At 45.6% G+C, this 16584-nt stretch overlaps 1 protein-coding gene across 3 annotated transcripts in view; it reads right to left on the reverse strand.

Annotated features, from left to right (window-relative positions):
• The window catches only part of TLL2 (tolloid like 2), a 144545-nt gene that overhangs the window by 73650 nt on the left and 54311 nt on the right, over positions 1-16584 (reverse strand). For all 3 annotated transcript variants that reach the window (XM_002698408.6, XM_059882003.1, XM_059882004.1), the window contains exon 3: positions 4080-4157. In XM_002698408.6, coding sequence (XP_002698454.2) covers positions 4080-4157 — 78 coding nt within the window. The remainder of the gene's footprint in view (positions 1-4079; positions 4158-16584) is intronic.

Consider the following 16584-nt stretch of genomic DNA (forward strand, 5'->3'; position numbering starts at 1 on the left):
TTTGTGACCACAGGATTATAGCCCGCCAGGCTCCTCGTTCCACAGAATTCTCCAGGCAAGGATACTGGAGTGGGTAAGCCGTTCCCTTCTCCAGGGGATCTTCCCAAACCAGGGATCAAACCTAGGTCTCCTACATTACAGGCAGATTCTTAACCATCTGCGCTATCAGCAAAGAGTAATGGCAAGTCCCTCTGATTTCACCCTCATACCCTGTGCACCATTTTTACCATTAAGGGCTGGTCGTCTGTGGCCAAAATGAAGTGACACTGAGTTTATCAGGTGTCTAGGAGCCTGAAAATGCCTAAGTCAAAATACCTTCAAGAAAGCAAAGCAGAAAAATGCAGATTTTTCACGTGACTAAGATAAGATGTACGTTTGTCAGATGGTGGTGGGTGGGGGGGTGAGAGAAGACTCTGCCTCTCTCTGAATGAGGTCAGATGGATAAGAGGGGTCAGCAAGCCAAGAGAAAAATGACCCAAGGACAGCAAGAGATGATTCACAGAAGCGCACGCCTAAGTCACTGGTGAAGATAAAAGACGCTGAAAGTCACCAGGAATAAGAGAAATACAAATTAAATAATAATAACTACTATGCTTTTGAACTGTGGTGTTGGAGAAGACTCTTGAGAGTCCCTTGGACTGCAGGGAGATCCAACCAGTCCATCCTAAAGGAAACCAGTCCTGGGTGTTCATTGGAAGGACTGATGTTGAAGCTGAAACTCCAATATTTTGGCCACCTGATGCGAAGAGCTGACTCATTTGAAAAGACCCTGATGTTGGGAAAGATTGAAGGCAGGAGGAGAAGGGGACGATAGAGGATGAGATGGTTGGATGGCATCACCGATTCAATGGACATGAGTTTGGGTAAACTCTGGGAGTTGGTGATGGACAGGGAGGCCTGGCGTGCTGTGGTTCACGGGGTCGCAAAGAGTCGGACACAACTGAGCGACTGAACTGAACTGAATAATAACTACTGTTTGTATTATTGAAAACATCAATAATCCTAGTGCCAGGGAGGATATGATGAAAGGAACACACTTATGAACTGCTATGGAAATGTGAACGATTATACCTTTTGAAACGCATTCTAGCAACATCTATTAAAGACGTACTCTGTAAGGATCTGTATTCAGGAACTGTACTGCAGCACTGTTTATGACGGCAAAAACATAAAGTGAGTATTAACTGATAAAGGAAAGATTGAACAAATCATGGTCCATACATACCAGGAATATTTTGCAACTATTTAAAGAATAAAGAGTCCCTTGGACTGCAAGGAATCAAACCAGTCAACCCTAAAGGAAATCAGTCCTGAATATTCATTAGAAGGAATGCTGTTGAAGCTGAAGCTTTAATACTTTGGCCACTTGATGCAAAGAGTCGACTCATTAGAAAAGACCCTGATGCTGGGGAAAGATTTGAAGACAGGAGGAGAAGGGGACGACAGAGGATGAGATGGTTGGATGGCATCACCGACTCAATGGACATGAGTCTGAGCAAGCTCTGGAGACGGTAAAGGACAGGGAAGCCTGGAGTGCTGCAAACCATGAGGTCGTAAAGAGTCAGACACAACTGAGTGACTGAACAACAACAACAACAAAAATAAATTGAGGACTTGCTTGGTGGTCCAGGAGTTAGGAATCCACCTCTTGGTGCAAGGGACATGGGTTTGATCCCTGCTCCCAGAAAATTTCACTTGTGGCAGGGCCACTAAGCCCGTGGGCCACAGCAGTTGAAGCCCACTTGCTCTAGAGCCTGCGCTCTGCAACAAGAAAAGCCATCACAATGAGAAGCCCACGCAGCACGACTGGAGAGTAGCCTCCGCTTGACGCAACCAGAGAAAACCTGAGCGCAGCAATGAAGATCCAGCAGTGGCAAAAGTAAGTGAATAAATAACATTTAAAAAACGAATAAATTGAAAGTGTCATAAGGGTCTTAGGTTTGCCATGAAGGATTGATGAGTGAGAAAAACATAATGCATAAAAAGATGTATCAAATATGATCCCATTTTTAAGTGATAAAATATATCTGTATATATGTTTATGGGTTTATATGTATGTTTATATATGTGTGTATCTCTGTATCAATGTATATGTGAATATATGTGCATTGAGAAACACATGGAAGGGTGCATACAAAGTTATTAGCATGCATTACCTGGGGAAGAGAGAGTGGTAATATGTGAAAAAAGAAGTGAAGAAGGTAGTCAAATTGAAGGGAAAAGAAAAAATCCACAACTAATGGAAGTATATGATGCTATCATATACTTATATACATTAGCGTGAAATTATACATATATATATGTGTATGTGTAAACTATAAAATAACATTAAAGAAAAAACATAAAATAAAGCAAATAATGATTTGTATTTCATCTCTACAGTTCAGTTCAGTTAAGTCGCTCAGTCGTGTCCGACTCTTTGCGACTCCATGAATCGCAGCACGCCAGGCCTCCCTGTCCATCACCAACTCCCGGAGTTCACCCAGATTCACGTCCATCGAGTCAGTGATGCCATCCAGCCATCTCATCCTTTGTCGTCCCCTTCTCCTCCTGCCCCCAATCCCTCCCAGCATCAGAGTCTTTTCCAATGAGTCAACTCTTCACATGAGGTGGCCAAAGTACTGGAGTTTCAGCTTTAGCATCATTCCTTCCAAAGAAATCCCAGGGCTGATCTCCTTCAGAATGGACTGGTTGGATCTCCTTGCAGTCCAAGGGACTCTCAAGACTCTTCTCCAACACCACAGTTCAAAAGCATCAATTCTTCGGCGCTCAGCCTTCTTCACAGTCCAACTCTCACATCCATACATGACCACTGGAAAAACCATAGCCTTGACTAGACAGACCTTTGTTGGCAAAGTAATGTCTCTGCTTTTGAATATGCTATCTAGACTGGTCATAACTTTCCTTCCAAGGAGTAAGCGTCTTTTAATCTCATGGCTGCAGTCATCTCTACAGAGGCATCCCTAAAACATAGGATTCTAGCATTTTAAATGATTCCCTTTGCTCTGTGTTGATTTTATGTAGAAGACATGCTACTCTCGACAACAGCCCTGATTCCTGCAGGATGCAGGCCAGAAACAAGCCCAGCAGCCTTTCTCCTCCAGCACACTTTCTGAACAGGAAAACTTCATCCAAAGTGAGATGCTTGCAGTGAGGCGCCTCCTGTAATCTCCAGGCTAGAATCTCTTAGAGCACATGCACATCTGGGCGCTGGTGTGCAGACAGGTGGAGGTGGTACCTCCAGGCAGACCCCTGCTGACAGTGGCCCTGCCCACAGCCAGCCACTCCCACAGCACCCCCGCCCCCAGAGAAGCCCACAGGGGTCTCTACACCTGCCTCCCCAGCCCCAACTCCAGCTTTATTTTCCTTCCTTGCCTCTCCGGCCCATTCATCCTGTAAGACCTCCAGTGCCCATAGCCTCATCATGCCACCTCTTGATTCTTGGGGCCCTCAGCCCACCAGCCAAGCACCAAAGAGAAAAATCAAGTCCAGACTGTAGGGTTTAACTGGAGGTCATCCAGTCCCCGAGCAACCAAACCATCCTTATACCTTTCTCTGGCAACTGGCCCACCTCACTCAACCAGAGGACTTGCTCTCTCACCCACAGCCTTTGCTGCTTCTAGTCCACTAAGGTTGAAAGTAAAAGGTACAAGACAAGGTTCCCAAAGGGCTTCCCTGGTGGCTCAGATGGTAAAGAATCCACTTGCAAGGCAGGAGACCCGGGTTCGATCCCTGGGTTAGGAAGATCCCCTGGAGAAGGGAATGGCTACCCACTCCAGTATTCTTGCCTGGAGAATTCCATGGACAGAGGAGGCTGGCGGGTACAGTCCATGGGGTCACAAAGGGTCAGATGTGGCACAGCCACTAACACACATGAGGTTCCCAAAGCTGGCATCAGGGAGGCAGGAGAGACACGGGGAGTGGCAGGAACCAGATAGTGGTGACGGTGGCACAGCATTGTGTAGGTAATTAATGCCATGAAATGGGACACGTTAAAATGGCTAAAAATCTTATGTTATGTGAAATTTACAACAACTGAAAGAAAAAATACCCCCAGGCCTGGTGGGGTCTCACATTACCCTCTCTGGTTTCCTCGTTGCTGGCATTCGTGGCTGTAGCATTCAGCCAGCTCCCAGATGGCTGCTCTCCAAGCCCACCTAAAGGAACAAAGAAGAGACACATGAGGACATACTGGCCTTTGCATCAGCACCATGAATGAGGGGACAAACCTGGTCTCCTGGGTAACAATCAGAATCACCAGTGGATCAGTAAAGGTATGTGGGGGGTTTTTTGGTTTTTTTTTCTTTTAAATATTTATTCATTCAGATGCTTCTGGTCTTATTCGAGTCGTGTGGGATCTTTCATTGTGGTGCATGGACTGTCTAGGTGTGGTGCAAGGGCTCCGGAGTGCTTAGGCTTAGTTGCTGCGTGGCATGTGGGGATCTTAGTGCCCTGACTCATGCATTACAAGGCAAATTCTTAACCACAAGACCACCAGGGGAAGTCCCCAAAGATTTGTTTAACAAAGGATATCCAGGCTCCTACCACGTGCGGAGGAGGAGGGTGGGAGGGGGAGGTTGGTGCTGTTCTCAATGCTGAAGCTAAAAAAGAACTTGCTTTCTTACAACCATGCACATAGTACACAGATTATTAATAAAGTAGCCTTTCCTCAATCAGTTCAGGGTACTTGGAGTGAAATATACAAAGTGAACAGATGAATACTATCGTCAGCTTCTTCACCCTCGCCTCCCTGAGAAAGCCCAGTACACAAAGTATGCTCTCTGCTTCTAAAGCCCCTGGTGTGGGATGCAGGGAAACATCACCAGCGCTGCTCCTGACTGTGTGATGTGACAGTGGCTGCTGCCTCCGCTTAAACTTAGGTAACCTGGCTTCCTCTTTGGGATGAGTCTCCTTTTAGAAATTTCCCTGTTTACTTTATAAATCAGACTCTGCAGACACTGCCTCAGTCAAGAGCAGTGATGTACAATCTCATTTGCTAGTATCATCTGGAAACCAGGTTCCCACCTGACCCACCAGGAAGATGATCTATCATTGTCCACTATTAGACCTACTGTGAACCAGATACAGCCCCAGGGAGCAGGAATCCAGCAGTGAACAAGACAGGTGGTGCATCAGTTCCAAATGGGCGGCTGGACGATACATGGTAGGTAAGAAAATAAAGGATATGATTGCAGGTTCAGAAAATGCTCTGAAGACCGAATGCAGCATGTGATAAAGTGGACTGGAGCAGCCTTAGAAAGTGGTTAGAGAAGGCCCTTCAGGGAGATGACATTTGGGTTGAGACTTGGAAGACAAGGAGCCGGCCACATGGAGATCCGGGCCAGCGCATCCCAGCAGAAGGAGGATCTGGAAAAGACACTAGTTTGGGAATGGGCATGTGGTGTCAAGGTGTTGACCGTGTTAGGCAGGCAGGGAGGCTGGATCCACAGGGATATCAGGAATACATTAAGAGTTGGAGGCAGAGCAACAGGAGAGGCTGATGGCTTAGACATGAGGGGCTGAGAGGGGCCCCCAGTGTCTCCCGCATTCAGTGGTTGAGCAGTTGGGTGGGTCAGGATACCCCAAAGCAGATTTAAGGACAAATCCTGTGTCCAGGAGACTATGAAACCACATCAAAACCTCTACAGAACAAGCTACTGGTGCAAAATTATTTCTTCTTGCATTTGTTTAGAAAAGTTCAGCTTACAAAGAAGTTTCCCCATCTCCCCTTTGACTTTGCTTAAAAAACTCCATGGCAGAAGTGTAACCCCATTTTACAGAGGAGAAAACTGAGACACAAAATGATCAGCCTGGGGTTGCCAGCCCATAAGGGAAGCAGAGGGCTCAAGACAGTTTCCTGGTCACAAGCTCAATGATGTTTCCTGTGTCCCAGAGGTCACAGGCTTCCAGTGCTGCCCGAAGAAGGGTCCTAAACATGGAACCTAATGCCCTGGCCCCGGACAACCCCGATAGACTGCTCGGCTGTTCCAGAATCCCAACTCCTGACTCGCAGACCACCTCTTTCCCTCTGGTGACTGACGCGGGCGGCGGCCCAGGCGCACGCGGATATTTTTGCGTGCCTTCATTCTGCTGTCCGCTGCCTTTCTGGCCAACTCCGAATCCAATCACACGCTCCCTGCAGCTGCTGGGGACTTCGCTGCCAGCTCCCAGCCCTCTGGGTATTCTTCCAGTTGCAATATCATTTCCTCTTGGGCTAAAGGTCAGGGGAAATCCCGATGGTATGAAAATCTCTGGCCAGCAGAGGAATGTGCCGGTGAGCGGACTGAAGGAGAGCCTGAGGCCAAGGCCAGCTTCGTCTTTACTCCCTGTGTGAGCATGGATGGGACCTTGAGCGCTAGGACTTTTCATCTGTCAAATGGGCCATTGCGTGTTTTGAATGAGGTAATGGTTTGTTTAGGCATTCACTCATTCAACAGATATTTATCCAACACCTGCTACATGCCAGATGCTGTTTCTGCTGCTCAGGATATGACTGAACAATCTCTACTCTGACCTCATGGAAATTATATTCCAGTGGATAGTAGAGGAGATAACAAATAGAAGACTCAATATGTGTCGGTTGTTGATAAGCTCTGTGAAGAAAAGAGTGGAGGGGAATAGGGAATTTTCACACAAGGTAGAAAAGCAGGACCCTGGAGAAAGTGAGGGAAAGGGTCTGCAGATATTTGGGGAAGAGCATTCCAACTGAAGGAACAGCAGATGCAAAGGCCCTGGGGTGAGAGTGTGCTTGGCAGCAGGGAGGTGGGTGTGACTGTAATGGAATGAGCTAGGCAAAGAACAGCAGGCGCTGAGGTCAGTGAGCAGTGCAGGGTCTGGAGCTGTGGGGGACCGTGCAGGCCATTTTCAAAATAAGGGCTTTTATTCTGAGAGATCTAAATGGGAGCCAGAGGGCATGAAAGGATTCTGTAACTGCACTGGCTCTGAATATAATCAGGGGTATTAGTAGTGGGCAGTAGGGGGCAGAGACGCTGGGATTTGAAAGATTTCCATGTAGTTCCAGTCTAGCATGCAGAGTTAGAATAATTAGACCTGCTTGGTTCCTACAAACACACACACACACATATATATATATATATACACACACACTATATATATATACACACTATATATATAGCATACTATATATATGTATATAATATATATATAGTCCTTTAAGGATAGCTGGGCACAGCCTGGTTCAAGGTTAGCTGGAGGCTGTGGCTGAGGAAGCGATGGTTGGGAGAGATTGCTATTCCGTTTTGCAGGAGGCCAAGGAGGTGGAGGCTGAGGACTTCTGATTCCTTTGGCCCCTTGGTCCTTGGTGTTACAATAGAAGCAAAGCCCTGGAGTCGAGGAGGAGGAGACCAGGTGCCCCAGAAGATGAAGGCAGGGAAAGCATCGCTATTTGCATGTGTGTGCACTAAGTCGCTTCAGTCCTGTCCGACTCTTTGCGACCCCCCCAGGCTCCTCTGTGCATGAGATTCTCCAGGCAAGAATACTGGAATGAGTTGTCATGCCCTCCGCCAGGCGATCTTCCAGACCTAGGGATCAAAACTGTGTCTCTTACATCTCTTGCGTTAGCAGGCGGGTTCTTTACCACGAGCGCCACCTGGAAGTCCAGCCTCACAAAGACTCAGTGGCAAAAAAGCCACAAACATCCCCATCTCACAGATGAGGAAACAAGGTTCCAAAAGGTGTGACTTGTCTGCCCTGATGGTACAGAGATGGTTAGTAATGGAGAAGCTGAAGGTGGGTCCTGACGGAGCCCCCAGATTTGAGCTCCTTCCCCTCCACCTCAGACCCAGAAAGAACAAGGAACAAGTTGGGTTATCTAGCAGGGGTGGCTGGCTGTTCCCGAGGGACCTAGGGCATTTTCCAGGAGGTCTTGAGGGTACATCCAAGGTCACCACTGAGATGGGGGTCACAGCAGTTAAGAACACACATCCTTTCTCTGTCACCCTTACCAGCAAGAGATTGGCGGGTCTAATCTTTTCTCAGAAGGGCAGCCAAACTCCTGCTTCCACTACAGCTAAGCCTGAGGGTCGACTTGGAGTGAATATGGTTTGACTGCTCCCCTGAGGAAAACTCTCCCAAGGTTTCCCACTGCCCTTGGGATGAGTTCCAAACCCCGACAGGACCCCTGAGGCCCCTGTGATGTGGCTCTGCTGGCCTCTTCCACCTGGTACCTCAGGGCTTCCTGCTCTGTGCTCAGTCACCTCAGCTACTCACGGTGGTGGCTCGGATTTCCATTCTCTTCTTGCTGATGCTTCTTCCTCTGTCACACCCACCTCTTCGCCTGGCCAAATCCTTCTGGATCTTCAAGGCTCAACTTGAATACCACTTCCTCTGGGAAGCCCTGTTGCTCCTCTTGAGATAGAAGCCCCCTCTTCTCTGTCTCTAGCGCCCTGGGCTTAGTCACATCCCTCACCACAAGTCATTGGCATCTCCCGTCTATTTGGCTGATCCCCTTGTCTAGTTTTTAGCATCCTGAAGAGAGGACCTTGTCTTGCCCAATAATAAACACCCAGCACTGCCCTTAGCACATCATAGCGGACACTCAATAAAATATGTGACTGATGGATGGATTGATGGATGGATGCATAGGTAGATGGATGAATCAGGTAGACAGTGCTTAAAAAGAAAACCCCAATCATTTCTAACTCAGCATCACTGATGGAAAAATATTGTCTTTTTCAGCTTACAGAGAGAGGGAATAGATATTCTTGGAACAATGGCTTTCAACCTTAGCTGCACTTTGGGATCATCTTGGGAAGCCTTTTAGAAAAATACCAATGTATGCATCCCTCTCCAGAGATTCTTATTTGATTGGTCTGAGGCATGGCCTAGGCCTTGGGAGTTTAAAAAGCTCCCCAGGTGATTCTAAGGTGCAGCCAAAATTGAGATTCTCTACTGAGAGAACCCTGTAAAAGGTAGCCTCATCTCATGATGTGTTCTTATAACCAATCTCTTTTCCTCCCAAGCTCACCAGGAATGGAAAATGTGGAGCTGGAGACAGACACTGAGTACTAAGAAAGTCATTTTTCACATCTATTTCAGTAAAAGCAATCGAATGAGTGAGACAGGTGTGGCTGTGGCTATAACTGTAGCCACAAGCACACAGAACAAGGCAGAGAGAAATACAGCCTGATGCAGACAAAGATTGGGGGCAATGGGGACAGGGAGTATTCAGAGACTGCGGATATATTTTCCTTCCATGTGACTGCAAGACAAAAAAAAAAACTTGAAAAAATACATATATATGCCCATATTTAATCTTTGGTTAATTACCTCTTCAGTAAGAGGCTATGCAAAGACCTTGTAGATTTCATTAGTCACAGTGGTTTATTCAAACATCTCCTTTGCATAAGAAACCCAGGCTTACAGCTGGTCTCTGGGAAAGAATGCCCTCCAGGCCTTGAAAAGAGAGCTCCAGGCCTGTTCACCGCTCTCACTGAAACACAGCAGAGGTCAGCGGCCCGTGATGCATGGGGCCAGGCTGAAATGTTTCCATCCAGCATTTGCAATTCAATCCCACAGTTTCCTTTATGGAACAATTCACTAAATTCAGAGATGTTCTTTTTTCTAATTCACCATATAATTCACCTCCCAAGTTCAATTAAGAAGCAATCTGTTAGCAACTTTGGGAGCAAGCTGCTTTTCTTCGGGAAAGCCCAATTTTCTTCTGCTCCCAGCAAAAAGTGGCTTAATTATATGCATCATATGAGACACTGATGTACACACAACGCCCCTCCACCATAATTAACAAAATATTAACCATATACATCCAAAGACATCTAGGTAGAAAGGGATGGGCTTTTCCAAAGCCCAAGAGGACAGAGTCATAGATTAGTATTGTTTATTTGAATATACGATCACTCATTGGGACTATAAATTAATATTCATGAATATGGTAATTAATAAACAGAACCTCATAGTAATTATTCCTTCTGTATCATTCTCAGAGCCCAACGTTACTTGGTTCTTGCTTTTCTTAAACACAAAAATAACTACCACTTAAAAAATGTTGACTAGGACTTTGCTGGAGTGATTAAGACTGCCATCCAGTGCAGGGGGCGTGGGTTCAATCCCTGGTTGGGGAACTAAGCTGCCACATGCCAACGAGGCCAAAAAAAAAAAAAAGTGCTTGATTATCTTCAGGTACTCACATGTTACCTGTATTTAATCCTCAAGCCAATCCTCTGAGGTGGGTGTTATTCTCACTTTACATGCAGGGTAACTGAGGTTTTAGGGCAGTTAAGACATCACTGTGGACACAGCCACTGGATGAAGAGGCTGAGAGTCTCCCAGATCAGTCTAAAGTCAAAACTTTCAAGATACAACACAAGTAACCCTGCCAGGACAACCTTAGCTCTCACATTTTTACTGACTTTTTAATACCTGTATTTCCAGCTCTGACCCATTAGTGGTAAATCTAGCAGAAAACTACTTTGCTCACTCTAAGGAAAAAAAATAAAATCTCCAGCACAAGATCTTAAAAATCACTTTATTGCCAGTCCACTCGCTAAGCACTGATTGAGTGCCGGCTTTGGGCAGCACCATGCTGGGTTCCTGAAGACAGAGACAGGCAGCGCCTCTCTTCATGGTGCCTTCCTGGTGCCAGTGGAGGGAAGAATATCCACAGTCGACAACGGGATCATCGTACTCCCCTGGCGGTCCAGTGGTTTCGACCAACATTTTCATGCCATGGGCCTCGGTTTGATCCCTGGTCAGGGAAATAAGATCCCGCAAGCTGAATGGCACGGCCAAAAAACAAATAACAAAACAAAGCAAAAAAGACCATTCCATGGAAGGATTCAGCACTTTCAAGAAATTAAAAGTTTTTCAAAGAACAATGGGGGATGGGATCACAGGGAAGATCTGAGTTGGTGACATTTGAGCTGACACCTAAATGACGAGGTAGACATCTATCTGGGGAGCGTATTCTAGAAGGAAAAAAAAAGTCAGCAAGTAAAAAAAGTCCAGAGGGAGGAAAATAAGCGTCCAGTGGAGCTGGAAGTGAGGCTAACACCTGAGAGATGCAAGGCCAGTTCATGCAGGGCATTAGACTCTTAGCCTTAGAGTCAACTCGCCATGCCCTTTGGTCATATGTAACACACAAGGCAATGCTATGAATAAGTAACATCGTTCCTCTTCTACAGAAGAGACAGCTGAGGTTCGTGAATAAGTTGTCCAAGGTCACCCAGCTGGTAAGTGACGGAATTTGCCTTGCAAAGCAGGCCCTTGTGACTCCAGAATCCATGTTCCTAAGCCTGCTCTACACCTGTACAGGTAGGGTCTGAGCAAGCAGGCAAGGCCAATGGATGAAGTATCCACATACCTCTGTCAGAAAACTACAGGCAAGGCACACCTACTCACCAGAGCTTTTATTTATTTATTAGGGAAAAAAAAAGCAAGGCAAAGTCCCTTTAACAGGTTGATTTAGGAATGCGCTAGGCAACCACTGCAGTAATCAATGTGTAATCCTAAGCAACTCAGTGCCAAGCAATTTTATATCTATGCCAAATTTCAAATGCTACAGAAGGGGAAGGGAGAATAAGTTAAAAGATCACTGCCAGTTTTTGTTAATGAAATGATTTACTACTGGCCAGTGTATAATAAAATAGGAATTCTTAGATACTGCTGTTGGAGTAGAAATATAAATTAGTAACATGTTTTGAGGTAATTTAGCAAGATGCATCAACGTCTTTTAAAACAAGCAATAATAATGACTTTGACCCAATAATATGACTTCTAGATATCAGTACAAAGGAACTAACAATGAAAAACAACAGATGTTCATCCCCAACATTTTAAAGACAGACTGTGTCAATCACACCCTCCAGAGGGGGCAGCAAAGGAATTATGATACAGAGGAAATACAAAACAATGTGGAAAAAATACTGGAAGGAAATCACCACAGTGTCCATGGTGATGATCTCTGATGGGTGATTTTTGGACAAATGTTAATTTTTTTATGTACTTTCTGTAATTTCTAAATCTTGTTCAACATCTTACTTTTATAATCAGGAAATAAAAGGATTTTCAAATGAAGAACTAGATTACATCACATATTTTGCCTAAGAACATGTGTTCTGCACTTCATAGTGTATGTCTGCACACACACACACACACACACACACACACAGTTGCTGGGAAACCCTTTTCTGATGAGAAAGAAACATACTTGTGTTTATGCAGATGGAAAAGTTGTGGTCCAGCCTTTTTTTTTTTTTTTCTGATTTTCTGCTCTGATCATGGAAAGAGAAAATAATGAGCCCACACCCTGGCAAGATGGAAGAGAGGAAAGCTCATTGGTGAGAATGAGAGAAGGCTTGTTGAAACCTTCCTTCAGACAGTGTGGGATGGGCTCCGGGGAGACCCAGTCCGCCCTTCCCCACTCTGTTAACTGACTCCCACCTGTGTCCTTGCATTGGCTGAAGAGGCCTCGGAATTTGCTCTGACTCCAGGCAGAAGCTCACGAGAGCCTTCTTATTGTGCAAATTTGAGCTACTCTTGCCCGGAGCCTCCAGCCAGATGTCCATCTTGCCTGGTATTGGGCCCTCCGCCCACTGTGAGTGCCTGTGAGTGCATTTTTCCTAGTCCCTGACTGTGGGTTGAGCTACGTCAGGCCTGCTGCTTAAAGATGCTCTTGGAGTACTTGTTGCTCACCTGGCTTCAAACCTCCATTGCTCTCCTGAGCCCTGGACTCTAGGTATTCTTGTACACTTGGCCCATATCTTTCATACAAGCCTGGCCTTGGCTTCTTGGCCATTTCCATGATGTGTTATTGCACAACAAACTATTCCTCTAAACAGAGTGGGTTAAAACAACCACCATTCTATCCTTCCTTTGAGGGCCAGGAGTTAGGGTGAGGAACAAATGGGGCTGACTGGTCTCTGCTCTGTGGCCTGAGTTGGGATGAAAGGTTGAGGGATGGCTCACGTGGAGGCAGCATTCCAAAAGGATGAGCCCCACTGTGCAGGTGTTTTTGCACCTTCTGCTTACAGCATAATGCAATCTTCCTAATGTCCTGCTGGCCAAAGCCGGTCAAAACCAAGCCTAGAGTCACGAGGAATGACTATGCCAGGTGAGGTTTCTCAGGGACCGCAAATGGAACAGCCTACCCCTAGACTGATCTCTAGATGCTGAAAGTTCTAGCAAGTCAGGTGGTTTGCAAGATGGACCTAGAGGACTAGCTCTGGAGTCAGACTGTCCAAGGCTAAACCTTTACTCTGTCACTTACTAGCCATGTGATCTTAACTCACTTAATGTCTCTATGTTTCAGTCTCCTCATCCATAAAATAAGAATGAGAGCATTCACCTCATAGGGTCACCATCCAGATTAAAAGCAATGATGCATGTAAGCCATAGAGCAATGGCTGGTTCAGAGTCAGCACTCACTAAGAACAACAGACTGCTTCCAAATAGGAAAAGGAGTACGTCAAGGCTGTATATTGTCACCCTGCTTACTTAACTTATATGCAGAGTACATCATGAGAAACGCTGGGCTGGAAGAAGCACAAGCTGGAATCAAGATTGCCAGGAGAAATATCAATAACCTCAGATATGCAGATGACACCACCCTTATGGCAGAAAGTGAAGAGGAACTCAAAAGCCTCTTGATGAAAGTGAACGTGGAGAGTGAAAAAGTTGGCTTAAAGCTCAACATTCAGAAAACGAAGATCATGGCATCCGGTCCCATCACTTCATGGGAAATAGATGGGGAAACAGTGGAAACAGTGTCAGACTTTATTTTTCTGGGCTCCAAAATCACTGCAGATGGTGACTGCAGCCATGAAATTAAAAGACGCTTACTCCTTGGAAGGAAAGTTATGACCAACCTAGATAGCATATTCAAAAGCAGAGACATTACTTTGCCAACAAAGGTCCATCTAGTCAAGGCTATGGTTTTTCCAGTAGTCATGTATGGATGTGAGAGCTGGACTGTGAAGAAAGCTGAGTGCCGAAGAATTGATGCTTTTGAACTGTGGTGTTGGAGAAGACTCTTGAGAGTCTCTTGGACTGCAAGGAGATCCAACCAGTTCATTCTAAAGGAGATCAGTCCTGGGTGTTCATTGGAAGGACTGATGTTAAAGCTGAAACTCCAATACTTTGGCCACCTCATGTGAAGAGTTGACTCATTGGAAAAGACTCTGATGCTGGGAGGGATTGGAGGAAGGGGACGACAGAGGATGAGATGGTTGGATGGCATCACCGTCTTGATGGACGTGAGTTTGAGTGAACTCCAGGAGTTAGTGATGGACAGGGAGGCCTGGCGTGCTGCAATTCATGGGGTTGCAAAGAGTCAGACACGACTGAGCGACTGAACTGAACTGAAAGTTAGCTATTATTACTATTGGTTCTAAAACTATTCTGAAGTCTGAAATGGGGTGAAACAATAGCCATGGAGACAAGACATTTTATACCAGAAATACCCCAAATGAAGTAAAAAGTTCAAGTTCTCCTTCAAACGCACTTAAGAGAACCAAGTTTAGGCTGAGGATCCATTAACAGTCAATGGGAGTCAGTGAAAACCAGATCTTCTCTGCACCCAAGCATGGTATTTCTTTAAACATTGCTCCATAACAACTTGAGGCATCAAATAACTAAAACATTAACCAAAGATATACATTAAGAAGATATACATCCTGTTACCCCATGGACTATAGTCCATTAGGCCAGTCTGCCCATGGGAATACTGGAGTGGGCTTCCCAGGTAGCGCTAGTGGTAAAGAACCTGCCTGACAATGCAGGAGGCAGAAGAGACTTGGGTTTGATCCCTGGCATGGCAACCCATTCCAGTATTCTTGCTTGGAGAATCCCATGGACAGAGGAGCCTGGCGGGCTGCAGTCCATTGGGTCGCAAAGAGTCGGATACGACTCAGGTAACTTAGGATGCACACATACATTAAGAAAAGACTCGGGTGACTAGCTTCTGTGTTATCATCCTGTTATTCCTGGGAGAGTAGAGTGGATTGGCCAAGATAAGTAAGTGTCATTCACTGAGTTGTTGTGCAGTTGCTAAGTTGTGTTCGACTGTTTGCGACCCCATAGACTGCAGCACGTCAGACTTCCCTGGGGTTTGCTCAAACTCATATCCATTTAGTCAGTGATGCCATCCAACCATCTCATCCTCTGTCATCCCTGTCTCCTCCTGCCCTCAATCTTTCCCAGCACTAGAGTCTTTTCCAATGCTCTTGACATCAGGTGGCCAAAATACTGGAACCTCAGCTTAAGCATCAGTCCTTCTAATGAATATTCATGGTTGATTCTCTTTAGGATTGACTGGTTTGATCTCTTTACTCTTTAAGAGGCTTTCAAGAGTCTTCTCCAGCACCACAGTTTGAAAGCATCAATTCTTCAGCACTCAGCCTTCTTTATGGTCCAGCACTCACATCTGTACACGACTACTGGAAAAACCATAGCTTTGACTATACAGACTTTTGTGGGTAAAATGATGTCTCTGCTTTTCAATATGCTGTCTAGGTTTGTCATAGCTTTTTTCCCAAGGAGCAAGCGTCTTCTAATTTCATGGCTGCAGTCACCATCTGCAGTGATTACGGAGCCCAAGAAAATAAAATCTGCCACTGTTTCCATTTTTTCCCCTTCTATCCTTTTTTTCCCCATCTACTCATTCACTTAATAGTGGGTCCCAAATTACAAGTTAGAGCTTTGCTGAGAGAAATTATTTATTGGGGACCTTGTTTTCCAAGGACTATGCTTGCTGCCTTATGTGTATTTTCTCATTTAATTCTCAGCATAGTCCAGTGAGGTAAGGACTATTACTGACTTTACTTACAAATGAAAGAACTGAGGCATGGAAAACTTTAAATAATTCACCCACAGTCACACAGCTTTCTGGGCACTGAGGCAGAAAAGGGAGGGGAGTTTAAGTCCTTAGCCCAAGTCCCACCGGAGTCTGGTCCCAACAAGCCTTTCCAGCTTCCCTTCTCCCCAGTGGCCCTTTACTCATTCACCCGTTCATTCATTCTTTCATTCAGCAAGCTTCTAAGGGGCACCTCTCAGTGCCAGGCACTGTACCAGGTGTCAGAGATAGAAAACCAGATCAGACACAGTCCCTCCTCTCAAGGAGCTCCCAGCCCTGATCATACAATCTCCAGAGTATAACAGTTTTCAGACCAAGTCTGTTGTTCAATATGAGACATATAATTCCTGAGGACCGAGACAATAGCTTGTCTATTTCCACTGCGTGGTTTCACAAGAGGCTTAACAAGTATGTCCATTTGAACTGGACTGAAGAAGACTGACTGATACCTGCATGTATTATCTCAATTGTGTGTATTCTCGCTGCACCTGAGTGCGGTAAATTATGGCTACCCCCATTTTACAGATAAGGAAACTGAGGCTCGAGGAGGTTAAAGTACTAGATCTGTGGTCACCACCTGGTATGTAGCAGAGCTGGGAGGGTCCAACTCTTACTCTTTGCCTCACTGCTCTGTCCCTAAAACCCCTGACAATAAAGAAAAGGTAACTGACATCCAAGGGTTAAGTCTTTATCACTACCTCGTATAACGTTCCTTGGAAGAGACACACATTTGTCCTCATTGAACATCTTAGAAGAAT

Source organism: Bos taurus, chromosome 26, assembly GCF_002263795.3.
Source record: "Bos taurus isolate L1 Dominette 01449 registration number 42190680 breed Hereford chromosome 26, ARS-UCD2.0, whole genome shotgun sequence".
In the NCBI taxonomy this organism is placed as follows: Eukaryota; Metazoa; Chordata; class Mammalia; order Artiodactyla; family Bovidae; genus Bos; species Bos taurus.